The following is a 14,294-nucleotide window of genomic DNA, read 5'->3' on the forward strand; positions in this document are numbered from 1 at the left end:
TTCGTGGCCACTGGTAAGATGACGCATACACATAAGTGACGAACTATACGCGTAATACGTCACCTTTCAAGTAGCATAGGTTAAGCGCATCACAAGACGCGGTGACGGGCTAAGTAAACGTTGTCACCTTCGTGGCTTCAGTCTGTCACCATTGGATGTAATATAGGTGACGGTCAAAGAATGTGGACCGTCACCTTCGCAGCTTCAGTCATGGCCCGTCACCATTGAATGGAATCTAGGTGACGGTCAAAGAATGTGGACCGTCACCTCCAGTATAGGTGACGGTCGTTGTTAAGACCCGTCACCTATCTTGTATCAAAGGTGACGGGCCATGTTTCTGCCGAGGCCTCGCGAGGCCCAAACTGGTCTGAGGGTGACGCGCGGAGATAAAGCCCGTCATCTCTACTTGTGGGGGTGACGGGCAACAACGGTATGTCACTTTTGTACACGTCACTATAGGTCGTTTTTTACGTAGTGGCACGATGTCCGCATGAATGGTCCGCCGAAATCTGGCTCCTTGCCTTGCAGGGGTGCGACTTTCTTTTGCTGTTATCTTTTTTGGTTGCTTGGCCAATATATTTACGAGATATGGAAGGTCTGATCGGTTTTCTAATCTGATTACAGATCTGATCACGACGCGAGGTCATGGGCGCTCCTATATATACAACCTATCGGCCTTCAGCAAAATCTATCTAATCTGAGTTAGGGTTTTGCCTCTTCTCGCTACTGCGCCGCCATTGTAGTCTTCTCCATCCGGAGCGTCGGCGTGCATCGGGAATGGGAGAGCAGATCTCTGGAACCTCTCGCCTTTGAAATCCTGCATCGAGAGAAGGCGAATAAGATTTTTGGGAAGCACCTGGCGCGATTGCTCAAAGATCTTCATCACGGCTCGTCCTCCGTCCAAGTCTGGTGTGCAGCGTATCATCGTCTGCGACGTTGTGTGCTGCACTCCGTCCACAAGAGCGTCTTTGTCCAGTCAGCGCTATTTGTCTTCCTGAAATCCAAGACTCAAATATCGTACACTGTTATTTGATACATTTTTTATCATGTTTTTTGATATCATGATTCTGCTGCGTCTTGTTACTAGTATAATAGAGCTGTTCATGCTAGATCTAATCATATTCAAGATTTATTTATTTTAGAATTTAATTATACAATTGTTTAATTATTCAACAACAAGACCCAAATTATTCATTTTAGAGAATGGAAATAGAATATATTTTAACATATACCAAGTGGCAGGCTAGTAGTGGAAGCTAAAAAATGAGGCGAAATCCAAGTTGCTGGAGTAGAAGTAGCACAAGAAGCTGAAAGCTGCCGTGTCGTGTCGGGCCCGGCAGGAGAAAGCCCAAACCGAGTAGCCAAGCTGACCCACCGAATCAGAACCAAACCGACCGACCAGGCCGGGGACCAGACCAGGAACAAGCAGAGAGAAGGGAAAGGGGGAACCACCGGGCCGCCCGCGCCACCTTCTCTTCTGCCGGCGATCTCCGGCCACCGCGCCATGGCGGCGGCGAAGCTGCTCTACATTGTGGTGGTGGACGACAACGGCTCCTCCTTCCGCTACACGCGCTCCCTCATCCACAGCACCCTCCAGCTCATGGGATGCAAGCCGCGCCACGCTTTCGAGGTCCGCCCGCCTCCCCGCCTTCGCGGTCGATCCCTCCGGACCTCCGATCTTTCGAGCCTGATTCGATCCTCCATTTCTCCTGTAGATCAGCCGCAGGGTGTTCGATGTCATCCGGGACGACGGCAGCGACGAAATGGCCGCCTCCGCCTCCGCCCGGGTGCAGAGGTACGAGGTCGCCGAAGCCACCCCCACCACAAGCCCTCGTCAGTTCCAATTCGAGCTCTACAAGCGCCGCACCACCGTCCTCCTGCCCAGAGATCTCTTCCTCGACCTCGTCTGCGATGCCCTCGCCCTCTACAAGTACGTCGCCCCCAACCAGCGCGCCGATCTCATGCTTGCTTGCAGGTGCGCCCGCCGCCCTTTTGTACTCTCTCTTTGTCCTCTCCCTCCCCTATGCTCCCCTCCCGTCTGTGACTGCAATTTAGCTGGCTCCTTTCCCATGCGTTTCTAATTGCTGGCAAAAAAGAACCCCCCTCATTTTGCAGCATGTAAACGCGGTAATCTGGTGTTTCGTCGCTGTTAAACATTCAGCAGCACATTTTTAACCAGACATGCGAATGCTTTGCTCTTGATAGATAGTTCCAAACACAGCACGGCAGTATGTTGATTTGATTTGTTAGAAATGCTGTGCTCGTGATAGATAGTTCCAAACACAGCACGGCGGCATGGTGATTTGATTTATTAGCATACGTAGTCAATTAATCTTGGTTTCGTGGATAAGAGAGTGCTCGATGTAACATGCTCAAACTTGAGAACAAGTATGGCTGTTTGCCTATTGCGAGAGAGGTCAGACTATGTCATGGCCATTGTTTAGAGCTACAACTATAAACTGATTCCCTTGCATTCAAATGATATAGTTTTCTTCATTTACTGTTTCGGACCTATAAGCATTCTAGCGCCCCTGAATTGATTTCATATATTTCAAAGTGAACCTTTAATGGTGTTCATTTCATGTTCTCCCCCCTGTCGCTTATAATCTTTCATCTTGCCTTAGGATTCGAGAACGGAAGGAATCTGTCACGGTTCTTCTTTGTGGAACTAGTGGTTGCGGCAAGTCTACTCTTTCGACTCTGCTGGTAAGAATTCTCCTACACCATTTTCCTTTCCTCCTTACTTTCTTGTATGCCTTTTTTCCCCTTCACATCTCTTCCATTATGACATGCCATCTCTTCTGTGAGCATCTGTCTTAGAGACACAGACCTGCTATTCTGAGGAGTATTGGTGTCAGAATGTAATGATAGACTGGATATGCAATGACCTACAAATTGGATTATTAGTTCATGGGAGCCTATCAATGCCACCGGGATAACAGTGACCCCTCCCTTGCCTTGCTTGATTTGGATAGAATAAAGTAAAGTCATTAGTTCACTATGTTTCTCTTCCATCGGTTTTCATTTTTCCTGGATCCTCCTCAATAGCTGGTATTGAAAACACCTAATCATCTTCTTTTCTAAACTAGATTATGTCCACTTCACTTGTGCGGCAAAGCCTAACCTTTTTCTTTTCCTGATTTCTTCCTTACAGAAATGTTAATGTGTCAACAGGGAAGCAGGTTAGGAGTCACAACTGTAGTTTCCACAGATTCAATACGTCACATGATGCGGAGCTTTGTCGAAGAGAAAGAAAACCCTCTTCTCTGGGCATCAACTTATCATGCAGGTGAATGTCTTGACCCAGTAGCAGTTGCTGAAGCAAAAGCTTGGCGGAAAGCAAAAAAACGCTCAGGCGTGTCAAGCAGCTCAAATATTGATTACGAAAAAAGTGGGGCTCTTACCGAAAAAATTGAAGGGAAATCAATTGGGAAGAAGCAAATGGCCATAGAAGGTTATAAAGCACAGAGTGAGATGGTGATTGACAGTTTGGATCGGTTAATTACTGCGTGGGAAGATAGGAAAGAATCAGTTATTGTTGAGGGTGTTCACTTAAGCCTTAATTTTGTGGTAAGTTCTTGCAGAAACAACTTTTCTTTTGTTGACTTCTTTCCATTTATTCTTGCTCTTGATTTGTTTTAGCTCATATCAAACCTACTATATCACATCTGTTCTGCCAGTAAATGTGGAGTTGTAAATTTCATGGTCGACATGGGCACTTTATTCCTCATTTCCTTTAATTGTTTCAGATGGGTCTAATGAGGAAACATCCTTCTATTATACCTTTTATGATCTACATATCCAATGAGGGTAAGCACACGGAGAGGTTTGCTGTACGTGCAAAGTACATGACACTTGACCCAGCGAAAAATAAGTATGTTAAATACATCAGCAACATTAGAACTATTCAGGAGTATCTCTGCAGTCGAGCTGACAAGTACCTAGTTCCCAAAGTAAATAATACTAATGTTGATCGGAGTGTTGCTTCGATTCATGCCACTGTTTTTAGCTGCCTCCGGAGGAGAGCTAATGAAGATCAGTTATATGACCCTGATACAAATACTGTGGCTCTTGTAAATGAAGAGTACAAAAACCAGTGTGTGGCTAACTCCATGAGTTCCAAGGGGATGTTTAAATTGATTCAACGGCTTGGGTCCTCAAGAAAGCTCATGGCCATCATTAATGTTGATGGATCCGTATCCAAGGCTTGGCCAGTTGAGTCCAGTGGAGATGGGAAATGCAGCTCTGATAGCAGTACTCAGAAATCTGTAGGGATTCCAATTTACGGACCTTTAAACATTGGAAGAGCAGAGTCAGTGAATCTGCAGTTTGGCACCTTTGGGATAAGTGCCTGGCCTACTGATACGGGCTGTACAAGTCAAGCTGGAAATGCTGATGAATCATGGGCCAATGCTACTGAAGGTAGTAGCAGGCATGTTCCATCTTCATCTGGTTCTCCAAAGAAGTCTGATAGACACTGTAAAGAGGTACTAACTACTATTTGTACCATGTTTGTGTTGATTTTTCTTATTTTTGTGATTACTGTTCTTCCATTGGTGAGTAAGGGAAGGGTAGCTTTGAATTTTGAATTTTCGTTTATACCTTTTGGGGCTAGATTAAAGAGTCATCAGTAGCATCTGGCAGTGATGAAGAAGAGGAAGAAGAAGCTGATGTTCGGCCTAATTCAGGCAGCGACGAGGACCTCAGTGAAGAAGACAACAGGGAGATCCATGAGGAGGTGAGACGAAGCAGCCTATATATCCCGTTTACTTCGCTTGTTACTGGGTTTTTGTTGGTTGATCCTCTGAAACAGTAGTAAAGGGAACCATGTAGTTGCTTCACTGCACTCTATGCGCTGGATCCCATTATAAGCATATTTGTGGATGTTTGTGTGACAGATGGAAGGTTCTGTTGACGAGGATTGCAACAGGTCTGATGAGGAGTATGATGACCTGGCGATGCGGGACTGTATGGAGAATGGCTATTTAACTGATGATGCCATGTTTTATACTGGTTTAAGCAAATCATTGAGCGGCAATCAACAAAGCCATGGCACGCCAAGGAAACACCATGGTAAGTTCGATGCAGGTGTTCCTGAGACTGCACGCTCTACTTCTTCAGCAGTCCCTGCTGGCACAAGCAGCAAGCGGCATGGCACTAGGAAGTGGAAGCGCTCCCTGAGCGACTCATTCCGTTCACGGCCACGGAGTGCTCCTGATTTGGTGTCGACCCACAAGGGTTCACCACCTGTGCCTGTGGCTCGTGATGAGAGGTAGCTGATTGCCTGGCAGGCTAGTTGCAGAGACGGACCTTGTCATGTTTTTTGAGCATAAATTGCAAAGGAAAGTATGAGATTATCTGAGGCGTTATGAGCCGGTTGAAAATTGTCTTTTGAAGCACGGCATGTTGTGAAAGAAGTACCGTGCTAATCATTTTGTTGTTTGGTTATAACTAGAGCAAATGGATCGGATTTGTACAAATTAAAGGGCGTGATTGCTTCACTTGTACGCCCGCACCTTTAACTGGAGCAAATGGGTGGCATGATGGCTCCACTTTGATTCCAAATCTTGATGAACAACACTCATTGTGGCTTTTCACACTGCATCTGTTCGTTATGTTTGGTCATGGCTTGCGTAGTTTGTGTTTCGTGCTGTTTGTCCATTGAGGACATCAAAACCTTAATTACTATAGTATCTTCTCTCCTTACCCAAGTGTTTTGATTTTTGAAATAAAAGAAATCGCTATATGGTGGATAGTAATTTCATATTGATCTTTCTTAACTCATATTTTCTTGGTTTGTGTGCATGGAATGCTTTGGTTAAATGTAGTGAAACTGAGCGAGTAGTTCTTATGGGCAGAGTCATCCACCTCTAATGATCTGCCTTATAGGATTTCTGATGACTTGTGTCACAGCCCTGGAAAAAAAGAAAAAGAAAAAAGAAAATCCCCCGCGCGGGCCCCACCTGTCTGCCTCTCCCTCTCCTTCGTTCTGATCGCGACGCGCCGCACGCACGCGTCGCCCGCCGGCGTCCATCCTCGCATTCTGCGCCACGTGCCGTTGATCCTCGCGCGCCGTGCCGCCCCTTCCCTCTTCCCCTCGCCCTCTCTCCTTATCCGCACATGGCCTGCCCCCGCTCCCCTTCAAACCCTAGCCCCGAGCACCATTGTCGCCGCCGCTGAGCTCTGTCGCCGCCGCGATTCACCCGCTCCGGTGAGCGCCGCCGCGATTTCTCGCTTGGGGAGCTCCCTTGCGTCGTCATTTTTCGATTTTGCCCCTCACCCGGCCCCTTCCCCTCCCCTGCAGGGCCACCGCCGCTCGCCTTCACCCGCCGCCGCCCCTGTCCGCCGCGCCGCTAGCCCGCTGCCGCTCTCCGCCCGTGCTCTTGCCGGTGAGGTTCGCCGCTGCCTTCTTCTCGCCGTGCGCGCCTTCCCTGGCCCTCGCCAGTCCTCCTCCGCTCGCCCCCTCGGCCACCGCTGCCGGCGTCGCGCCGTGGCGCGCGCGCCGCGCGCGTGGGCGCGCCCAGGCGCCGGGTCTTGGCCTTGACCGGCCTGGGTGGGGCGCCTGCCCGTGGGACCCGCCTGTCGGCCTCTGGCCTGCGGGTGTGGCCCGGTCCGGGTACACCTAGCGTTTTCTAGCGAGTTTGTTTAAGCAGCAATCTTGTAAAATCTCTAGAAATTCATGTATAGCTCCAAAAATTGTGAAACTTGTTTTGTTGGATTCCTCTAGCTGAGATATACTCAAGAAAAATATTGTTTTGCATGTTACTTTGTTGTAGATTTATCTATAGATTTATCTTGCAAAAGTGAGTTTAATGCTTGGTTAATTGTATTCTGCTTGAAAAATGTCAAACTAAATTTTGTTGGACTCCTTGTGAGGAGTAGTTTCCAGTAGTGCAACTTGTTCACATGTTTTCTTGCTGTTTGTTAGGGTTTTATTTCGATTTCGTGCTTGCTGTCCAAAAGGTAGTTTAGTATAGAACTTTTTGCTGGAAAGTGATAAAATGGCAAAACCAGTTTTGTTAGCTTTGCTTTCATGCCTAATTTCTATGGTAATTTTCTTGGATTTGTTTAGTTCAGTTTGTATGCCTTTCCCGATTTATCTTGCTTAGAGTAGCTGAAAATTGATCTATTTATGGTTACTTATAGGAAAATGCTTTTCCTGCAAAACTAGTTTTCTTGAGTTCTTTGCATTGTCATCTGCATGGTCAAATTGTTTCTTGATTTATGCTTGTTGTTTAGTTTGTTTCTTAATTCTTGCATCGCATTCATGCATTTTAGTGACCGAACGGCCGGAGAACGAACCCGTGGAGCCCGCCGAGTCCGTGGAGCCTGAACCCGGAGCCCCGTTCGTGGTCGAGTCGGAAGTTAACCCAGGCAAGCAGCTAAGCATATTCCTTGCACCTATTTAATTGGATTTAGTTTAGCTATCTCACCGGGTAATGTTGGGTTATATAGTATGTATGTATTGCATGCTTGTACCTACTTCGATGCATTATCCTTCCTTGAAATGTTCAACCATGTCCTTGCCACACTTTAGTCAGTTACTCACTTAAACTTGACTAGATGGTTAGTCCTGCTTAGAATACTAAATTGCTTGCTAGAAAGGATTGGTTTGGAGTATCACACTTACCCCCGATTATCCTTGATCGCACTTGAGCATCTGGGGCAAGTAGAAGATGGTAGTATCGAGATTCGAGCGGAATGGTAGGGCCTAGAGAATGAAGTCACATGGGCATAGTCCGCTTGGATCGATTAAGGACCGAGTGGACGACATCGGTTTTGAGCACCTTTCCGTGCTACCACATATCCAATATAATGGAACGGATGAGCCAAATACCTTCTTTGCCTTGATCATTGGGGCCCGGTCCCAGATGCGTGGCCATCGGGCTATGCAGGGAGGCTTAGCAGGTCCCCGAGTGGAACTATGCGTAGGAAAATTTAGAGATGTCCTCGGTGGAACTAAGTCTCCACGCGCAAGCTGGGCGTACCCTCAACGGTTGAGCCTTGTTGGGAACGGTTGACGTGAGTACCCCCTTGCCCGGCGTGATCGGTTGGGTGAGTCGCATGGTCCTCGCGTCGTGTGGGTAAAGTAGTACACCCTTGCAAGGTTATAATCAATTCGAATTGCCGTGCTCTCGGTTATGAGCACGCTCTTTAACCCATGAACTCCTCATAGATTATCGTTTATGATGGGTTTGGTTCATGTTACAGCTATGATCAGTTATAGATTATTTTACTCTCTTAATCAACTAAAAATGTTTGGGTTGGGCAAGATTAATTAATTTTGATAGGTGTTAGTGTAGAGAGCTAGTGCTTATGCAATAATTATTTAACCTTAAAGCTTTTATTTGAGCCATTGCATGATCCTTGTGTACGTAACTGCGTAAGTCTTGCGAGTACCTTTTGTACTCAGGTTGCTTTCTAAACCTAGTGCAGGTGAACCCGAAGTGGTGTTCGGCCATTTCTACCCCGCTGATCCAAACGCGGGGGAAGAATAGGTCGTGGTGGTTGTAATGATGTCCTTGAGCAAGGCGTCATTACTTTAGTAATTCTTTATCGTAAACGAGCTTCGCGAGAGCATGTAAATGCAATAAACTTTATGTTTCTGTTTAATATGGCTTTCGTGAGCCCAAGGCTTGTAAGAGAAGTTTGAAACCCACCTATGTTGAACTTGTAATATTAAGCTGTGAACTCTGATAATATAAAACTGCTCTTTGTGGATTTTTGGCGATGTATTCGATTGTAAACGGTATGTGCATATGCTGATTCTGGACGTATGTTGGAGCGCATACCGGGACTACCGGATTTGATATTATTTTGGATGAATGACGTGTCGGTTATTCGTGTCACTAGATGTGGGATAACACGTGGCACGCGCTCTGGCAAGCACGTGTTAACTCTCATCTGGATGATAATGACCGGCGGTTCGTTTAAAATAGTATCAAATTGGGCGGTTCTCACAACGGGTATCATAGCTGAGTTTCCATGAAGTAAATCTGAAAATTTGCTTAGTGGGGTGAGAATAAAATAAAATTTGATCACTTGCACTAAGATTTACTTTTATTAAAAATTTGAACTTATGGTGGAATGCTACCTTTCTTCCTTGGTCTTAGAACTAATTCCTTCTTATTGCTTCACTTGTCTAATTAAGAAGTGCTTAACCTCTCTTGTCTGAATGAGTAGCGGGAGCGTAGGAAAACCCTTTCACCCTTTGGAAACCTTTTAAGCCTTTTACCGGGGTTGAGAAGGTGAGAATCACCCATTGTCCTGAGTGCTAGTAGGAGGGTTGTAGTGCTGCTGGACAATGAGGTTGTTTCGGGTCATAAGTGAGTGCTAGAACATTAAGGCGTGCTCACGATGTGAGGAGACGACATGTGCATTCATACCTCGCATGCATGCATACTCTTTTATGTGGTTTCTAAATTTGTACTTGATCAAATTAGTGTGCCGTGGTCTAGATTTCGCCGAGCTCGATCTTGTTAATTCTTAGTGGACCAAATCTACTCTATCTTTTAGAGTTACTACTCTGGTGTTGATCATGTGTTAGATTTTTATCTACACATTGTCTTTCCACCCTTCCTTTGTGCATCCTCTATCTTTCATTCCTGACCGCTAACCATTTTGTTTGTTAACAGGATGGTGTTGCGTTCGGGAACTGAAAGGGATGGTGCCAATGGTTCGGGTAGCAATAACAATCGCAACAACGAGGATCCACTCCCTAATCCTCTAGTTCACCCAAACCTCGCAGACGTCCTGGCCCGACAAAATGAACTCATGGCGCACTTAGTCAATCAGTTGGGCAATGCCGGCAATAATGGCCCAAGAGTTGAGCCTCAAGTGAACAGGTTCGGGGATTTCTTCCGCACCAACCCGCCCATCTTTCATGGTTCCAAGGATCCTCTGGATGCAGATTTCTGGCTCAATGTCATTGAAGAAAAGCTTGGTCTTATTGAATGTGAGCCACATGAGAAGGTGCTCTTTGCTGCTCATCAACTGCATGATGCCCCTGGGGGTTGGTGGCGGAATTTCAAGGCATCTCACCCTGCCAACTACCGCTTCACATGGGAGGAGTTCCGCACAGCTTTTCGCTCCTTCCATATTCCCAAGGGTATCATGGACATCAAGAAAAAGGAGTTTCTGAATCTCACTCAAGGAGGTCGTGATGTGATGGCCTATGTCAACGCCTTCCACACTCTCTCCCAATATGCACCTGAAGAGGTGGCCACCGATGCTAAGAAGCAAGAACGCCTGTATGATGGGCTCTCTGCAGAGTTGCAAGACAAGCTCTCCACTACCAAGTTTGAAGACTTCAATGACTTGGTGAATATCGCTATCAGAGCTGAGCACAAGATGAAGAATCTTGAGGCAAAGAACAAGCGCCCCGCTCCTACCTCTGCGGGCGGTAGTTCTTCACGTCCACGTCTGGGGCCTTCTCCTTTTCCACCTCGGGCACTGGGTACGCAACCTCCCCGTCCTATGTGGATTGTGCGTCACCCTCAATCTTCTCAAGGACAAGCTCCTAGGCCGGTCAATGCCTATTGGAACAACCCAAGTGTTGCCGCAAAGGGTCCGTGTTTCAATTCTGGTGGCCTCGGTCACATTTCCAGGGATTGCCCCTCTCCTGGCGGTGCCTTCAATGCACCCAGGCCTAATAACCCTCTGCCTCAAGCACAGCGCCAAGAAACCAAGCCACAACAAGCTCCTAAACGTGGTCGTCTCAACTACACCACCGCAGAGGAAATTCCGGAGAATGCTGAAGTCCTCATGGGTACGCTCCTAATCAAATCTCACCCTGCTATGGTTCTTTTTGATTCTGGAGCAACTTTTTCTTTCATCAGCAAGAAATTTGTGCTGCATAGTAAGCTTGAAATGCAAAACCTACCAGTGCCATACCATATAGAATCTCCGGGTGGAGAGATCATTTCTAGAAACTTTGTGGATAGGGTTCCAATTCTCATCGAGGGAGCTATTTTCCAAGCTAATCTTCTTATCCTAGACAAGATGGGGTTAGATGTGATTCTTGGGATGAATTGGTTGGGTAAGCATGACGGAGTTATCAAATGTGGGCCCCGCACCATTGATCTTTTGCATCCCTTAGGGAATAGAGTTTTACTGTCTCTTGCCAAGGGGAAATCTTGTTTATATGCCTTGGCGAGTACCAAAACCACGGCGTTGGAAGATATTCCCGTGGTTTGTGAGTATCCGGATGTCTTTCCAGAAGAATTACCGGGTATGCCTCCTAATCGTGAGGTTGAATTTGTCATAGAGCTCAAGCCCAGAACATCTCCCATCTCTAGACAGCCTTACCGAATGCCTCCCAATGAGTTGAAAGAATTAAAGAAACAACTCAAGACTTTATTGGACAAGGGTTTCATTCGTCCGAGCTCCTCTCCTTGGGGATGCCCGGCTCTTTTTGTGAAGAAGAAAGATGATAGTTGGCGGATGTGTGTTGATTACCGTCCGTTAAACGAAGTCACTGTCAAGAACAAATATCATCTCCCTCGGATTGATATTTTGTTTGATCAACTCTTTGGAGCTCATTATTTCTCTAAGATTGATTTAAGGTTGGGTTATCATCAAATCAAGATTCGAATTGAAGACATTCCGAAAACGGCTTTCTCTACTAGATATGGTCTCTATGAATTCACTGTCATGTCTTTCGGCCTCACCAATGCACCGGCTTATTTCATGTATCTGATGAATAGCATCTTCATGGAGGAACTAGATGTCTTTGTGATCATCTCCATTGATGATATTCTCATTTATTCTAAGACCAAAGAAGATCATGCTCGTCATATTCATATCGTCCTCCAAAAGCTTAGAGAGCATCATCTTTATGCCAAGTTTAGCAAATGTGAGTTTTGGCTTGAAGAAGTATCTTTTCTTGGTCATGTCCTCTCCAAGGATGGTATTGCTGTAGATCCTAGTAAGGTGCAAGATGTTCTAGATTGGAAGCAACCTCAGAATGTCCATGAGGTTCGGAGTTTTCTGGGACTTGCGGGATACTACCGTCGGTTCATAGAGAACTTCTCTAAAATTGCGAAGCCTATGACCGAGTTATTGAAAAATAGGGTCAAGTTTGAGTGGTCCCCAGCCTGTGAAGAAGCCTTTCAAACCTTTAAGGATCGTCTCACTACTGCTCCAGTTCTTGCTCAGCCAGATATTTCCAAGAGTTTTGATGTTTATTGCGATGCTTCTCGCATCGGTTTTGGCTGTGTTCTTATGCAAGAAGGCCGAGTGGTGGCCTATGCTTCTCGTCAACTCAAGCGACATGAAGAAAATTATCCTACCCATGATTTAGAGCTTGCGGCTGTTGTCCATGCTCTAAAGATATGGCGTCATTATCTGCTTGGTAATCATTGCAACATCTATACTGATCACAAGAGCCTCAAGTACATTTTCACTCAATCTGATCTAAACATGAGGCAACGTCGATGGCTAGAACTGATCAAGGATTATGATCTTGAGGTACATTATCATCCTGGAAAGGCGAATGTCGTCGCCGATGCACTAAGCCGAAAGGCTCAATGTAACTGCTTGACCATAGCTCCTCCTGTGCACACTCTTTGTGATGATCTTCGGAAACTTGGAATTTCTATGGTCAAAGAAGGCTATCTTACTACTCTTACAGTCAGATCTGATCTTTATGATCAAATTAAGAAAGTCCAAAAGAAGAATAAGGGTATGGCTCGAATTCGGGAGTTAATGAATGAGGGTAAAGCTCGATGCTTCTCTACGTATGATCAAGGGGTTCTATTCTTTGGGAAGCGAATTGTGGTGCCAAAGGATCATAACCTTAGGCGAATTATTCTTGATGAAGCCCACAGTTCTCAATTTTCCATTCACCCAGGTAGTACAAAAATGTATCAAGATCTCAAACAAAGATTTTGGTGGACTCGCATGAAGCGAGAAATTGCTCGGTACGTCTCTGAGTGCGATGTTTGCCAAAGGGTTAAAGCCGAGCATCTTAAACCAGCTGGTACTCTTCAGCCCTTGCCTATCCCATCATGGAAGTGGGAAGAAATTGGAATGGATTTTATCACCGGGTTACCCAGGTCTTCTCAAGGATATGATTCTATATGGGTAATCGTTGATCGTCTAACAAAGTTGGCTCATTTTCTTCCGGTCAAGACTACTTATCTTGTCAAGCAATATGCGGAGTTGTACCTTACCCGCATCATTTGTCATCATGGTGTTCCTAAGAAAATTGTCTCTGACCGCGGTCCTCAGTTTGTTGCTCACTTTTGGAGAAGTCTTCATGAAGCCATGGGAACTGACCTCACCTACAGTACTGCTTATCATCCTCAAACCGACGGTCAAGCCGAGAGAGTCAATCAAGTCTTAGAAGACATGCTACGAGCCTGTGCTCTCATATATGAGAAGAAATGGATCACTTGCTTGCCATTCGCAGAGTTTTCTTACAACAATAGTTATCAAGCAAGTATCAAAATGTCTCCGTTTGAAGCTCTTTATGGAAGACGGTGCAGAAATCCGATCAATTGGTCTGAATCGGGAGAAAGGCCTTTCTATGGTCCAGATTTGGTGAAAGATGCCGAGGATCAAGTTAGGATTATCCGTGAGAATCTTCGCATTGCTCAATCTCGCCAGAAGACTTATGCTGATCGTCGTCGCCGAGAACTTCATCTCAAAATCGGTGATTATGTCTATCTTAAGGTTTCTCCATTTAAGGGCACTCGCCGTTTCCAAGTCAGAGGAAAGTTAGCTCCACGCTATGTCGGACCTTTCCGGATCATCAAGAAAGTTGGAGCAGTGGCTTATCAATTGGAACTTCATCAATCACTCTCCGCAGTGCATAATGTTTTTCATATCTCTCAATTGAAGCAGTGCCATCGTGTTCCAGCTGACGCCGTCGACCTTGGGTCACTTGATCTTCAACCGGGCCTTACCTACGAAGAACACCCAGTAGCCATTCTTGATCGAGATGAAAGAAAGGTGAAGCGTAACATGGTGAAATTTGTGAAGGTTCAATGGAGCAATCATACCGAAGATGAAGCCACTTGGGAGCGTGAGGATCGGTTACGTCAAGAATACCCTGATTTCTTTTCCGATGAGTAAGTTTTCTCCCTACCCCACCCCCACTTTCTTAGTGAAGTTTATTTTCTGGATATTGTTATATGTGGACACAGTCACCATCAAGAAAACCCTAGGAATGTCTCACACCACATCATCCCTGTCTTTGTGCATCATCTTTTAGATGTTTATCTTGTCTAGGTGAATATGGCCTCAACCTAGTCCGAGTTTTATCCTTCCCCTCTTGTCTACCTAAATCTCGG

General features: G+C 45.9%; 1 protein-coding gene across 2 annotated transcripts; it reads left to right on the forward strand.

Annotated features, from left to right (window-relative positions):
* Nucleotides 1–1,368: 1,368 nt before the first annotated feature.
* Nucleotides 1,369–5,599, forward strand: LOC120671916 (P-loop NTPase domain-containing protein LPA1 homolog). Of its 2 annotated transcripts, none has more exons than XM_039952177.1 (7): nucleotides 1,369–1,630; nucleotides 1,716–1,975; nucleotides 2,625–2,706; nucleotides 3,175–3,570; nucleotides 3,750–4,487; nucleotides 4,616–4,738; nucleotides 4,899–5,599. In XM_039952177.1, the coding sequence occupies exons 1-7, from the start codon at nucleotides 1,505–1,507 to the stop codon at nucleotides 5,274–5,276; spliced, it is 2,103 nt and encodes a 700-aa protein (XP_039808111.1). In that variant the 5' UTR covers nucleotides 1,369–1,504; the 3' UTR covers nucleotides 5,277–5,599. The 2 variants fall into 2 exon arrangements, with proteins under 2 accessions (XP_039808111.1, XP_039808119.1); XM_039952185.1 differs by having other exon boundaries at nucleotides 1,716–1,930.
* The last annotated feature ends 8,695 nt before the right edge of the window (nucleotides 5,600–14,294 follow it).

This window comes from Panicum virgatum, chromosome 2K (genome assembly GCF_016808335.1).
Source record: "Panicum virgatum strain AP13 chromosome 2K, P.virgatum_v5, whole genome shotgun sequence".
NCBI lineage: Eukaryota > Viridiplantae > Streptophyta > Magnoliopsida > Poales > Poaceae > Panicum > Panicum virgatum.

What these genes read in the sequence shown, in the direction of transcription:
- LOC120671916 (XM_039952177.1), top strand. Translation starts at nt 1,505, where the DNA reads ATGGCGGCGGCGAAGCTGCTCTACATTGTGGTGGTGGACGACAACGGC. An exon ending in ACTTAAGCCTTAATTTTGTG is followed by an intron (nt 3,571 to 3,749) that starts GTAAGTTCTTGC and finishes TAATTGTTTCAG; the next exon opens with ATGGGTCTAATGAGGAAACA. An exon ending in CTGATAGACACTGTAAAGAG is followed by an intron (nt 4,488 to 4,615) that starts GTACTAACTACT and finishes TTTTGGGGCTAG; the next exon opens with ATTAAAGAGTCATCAGTAGC.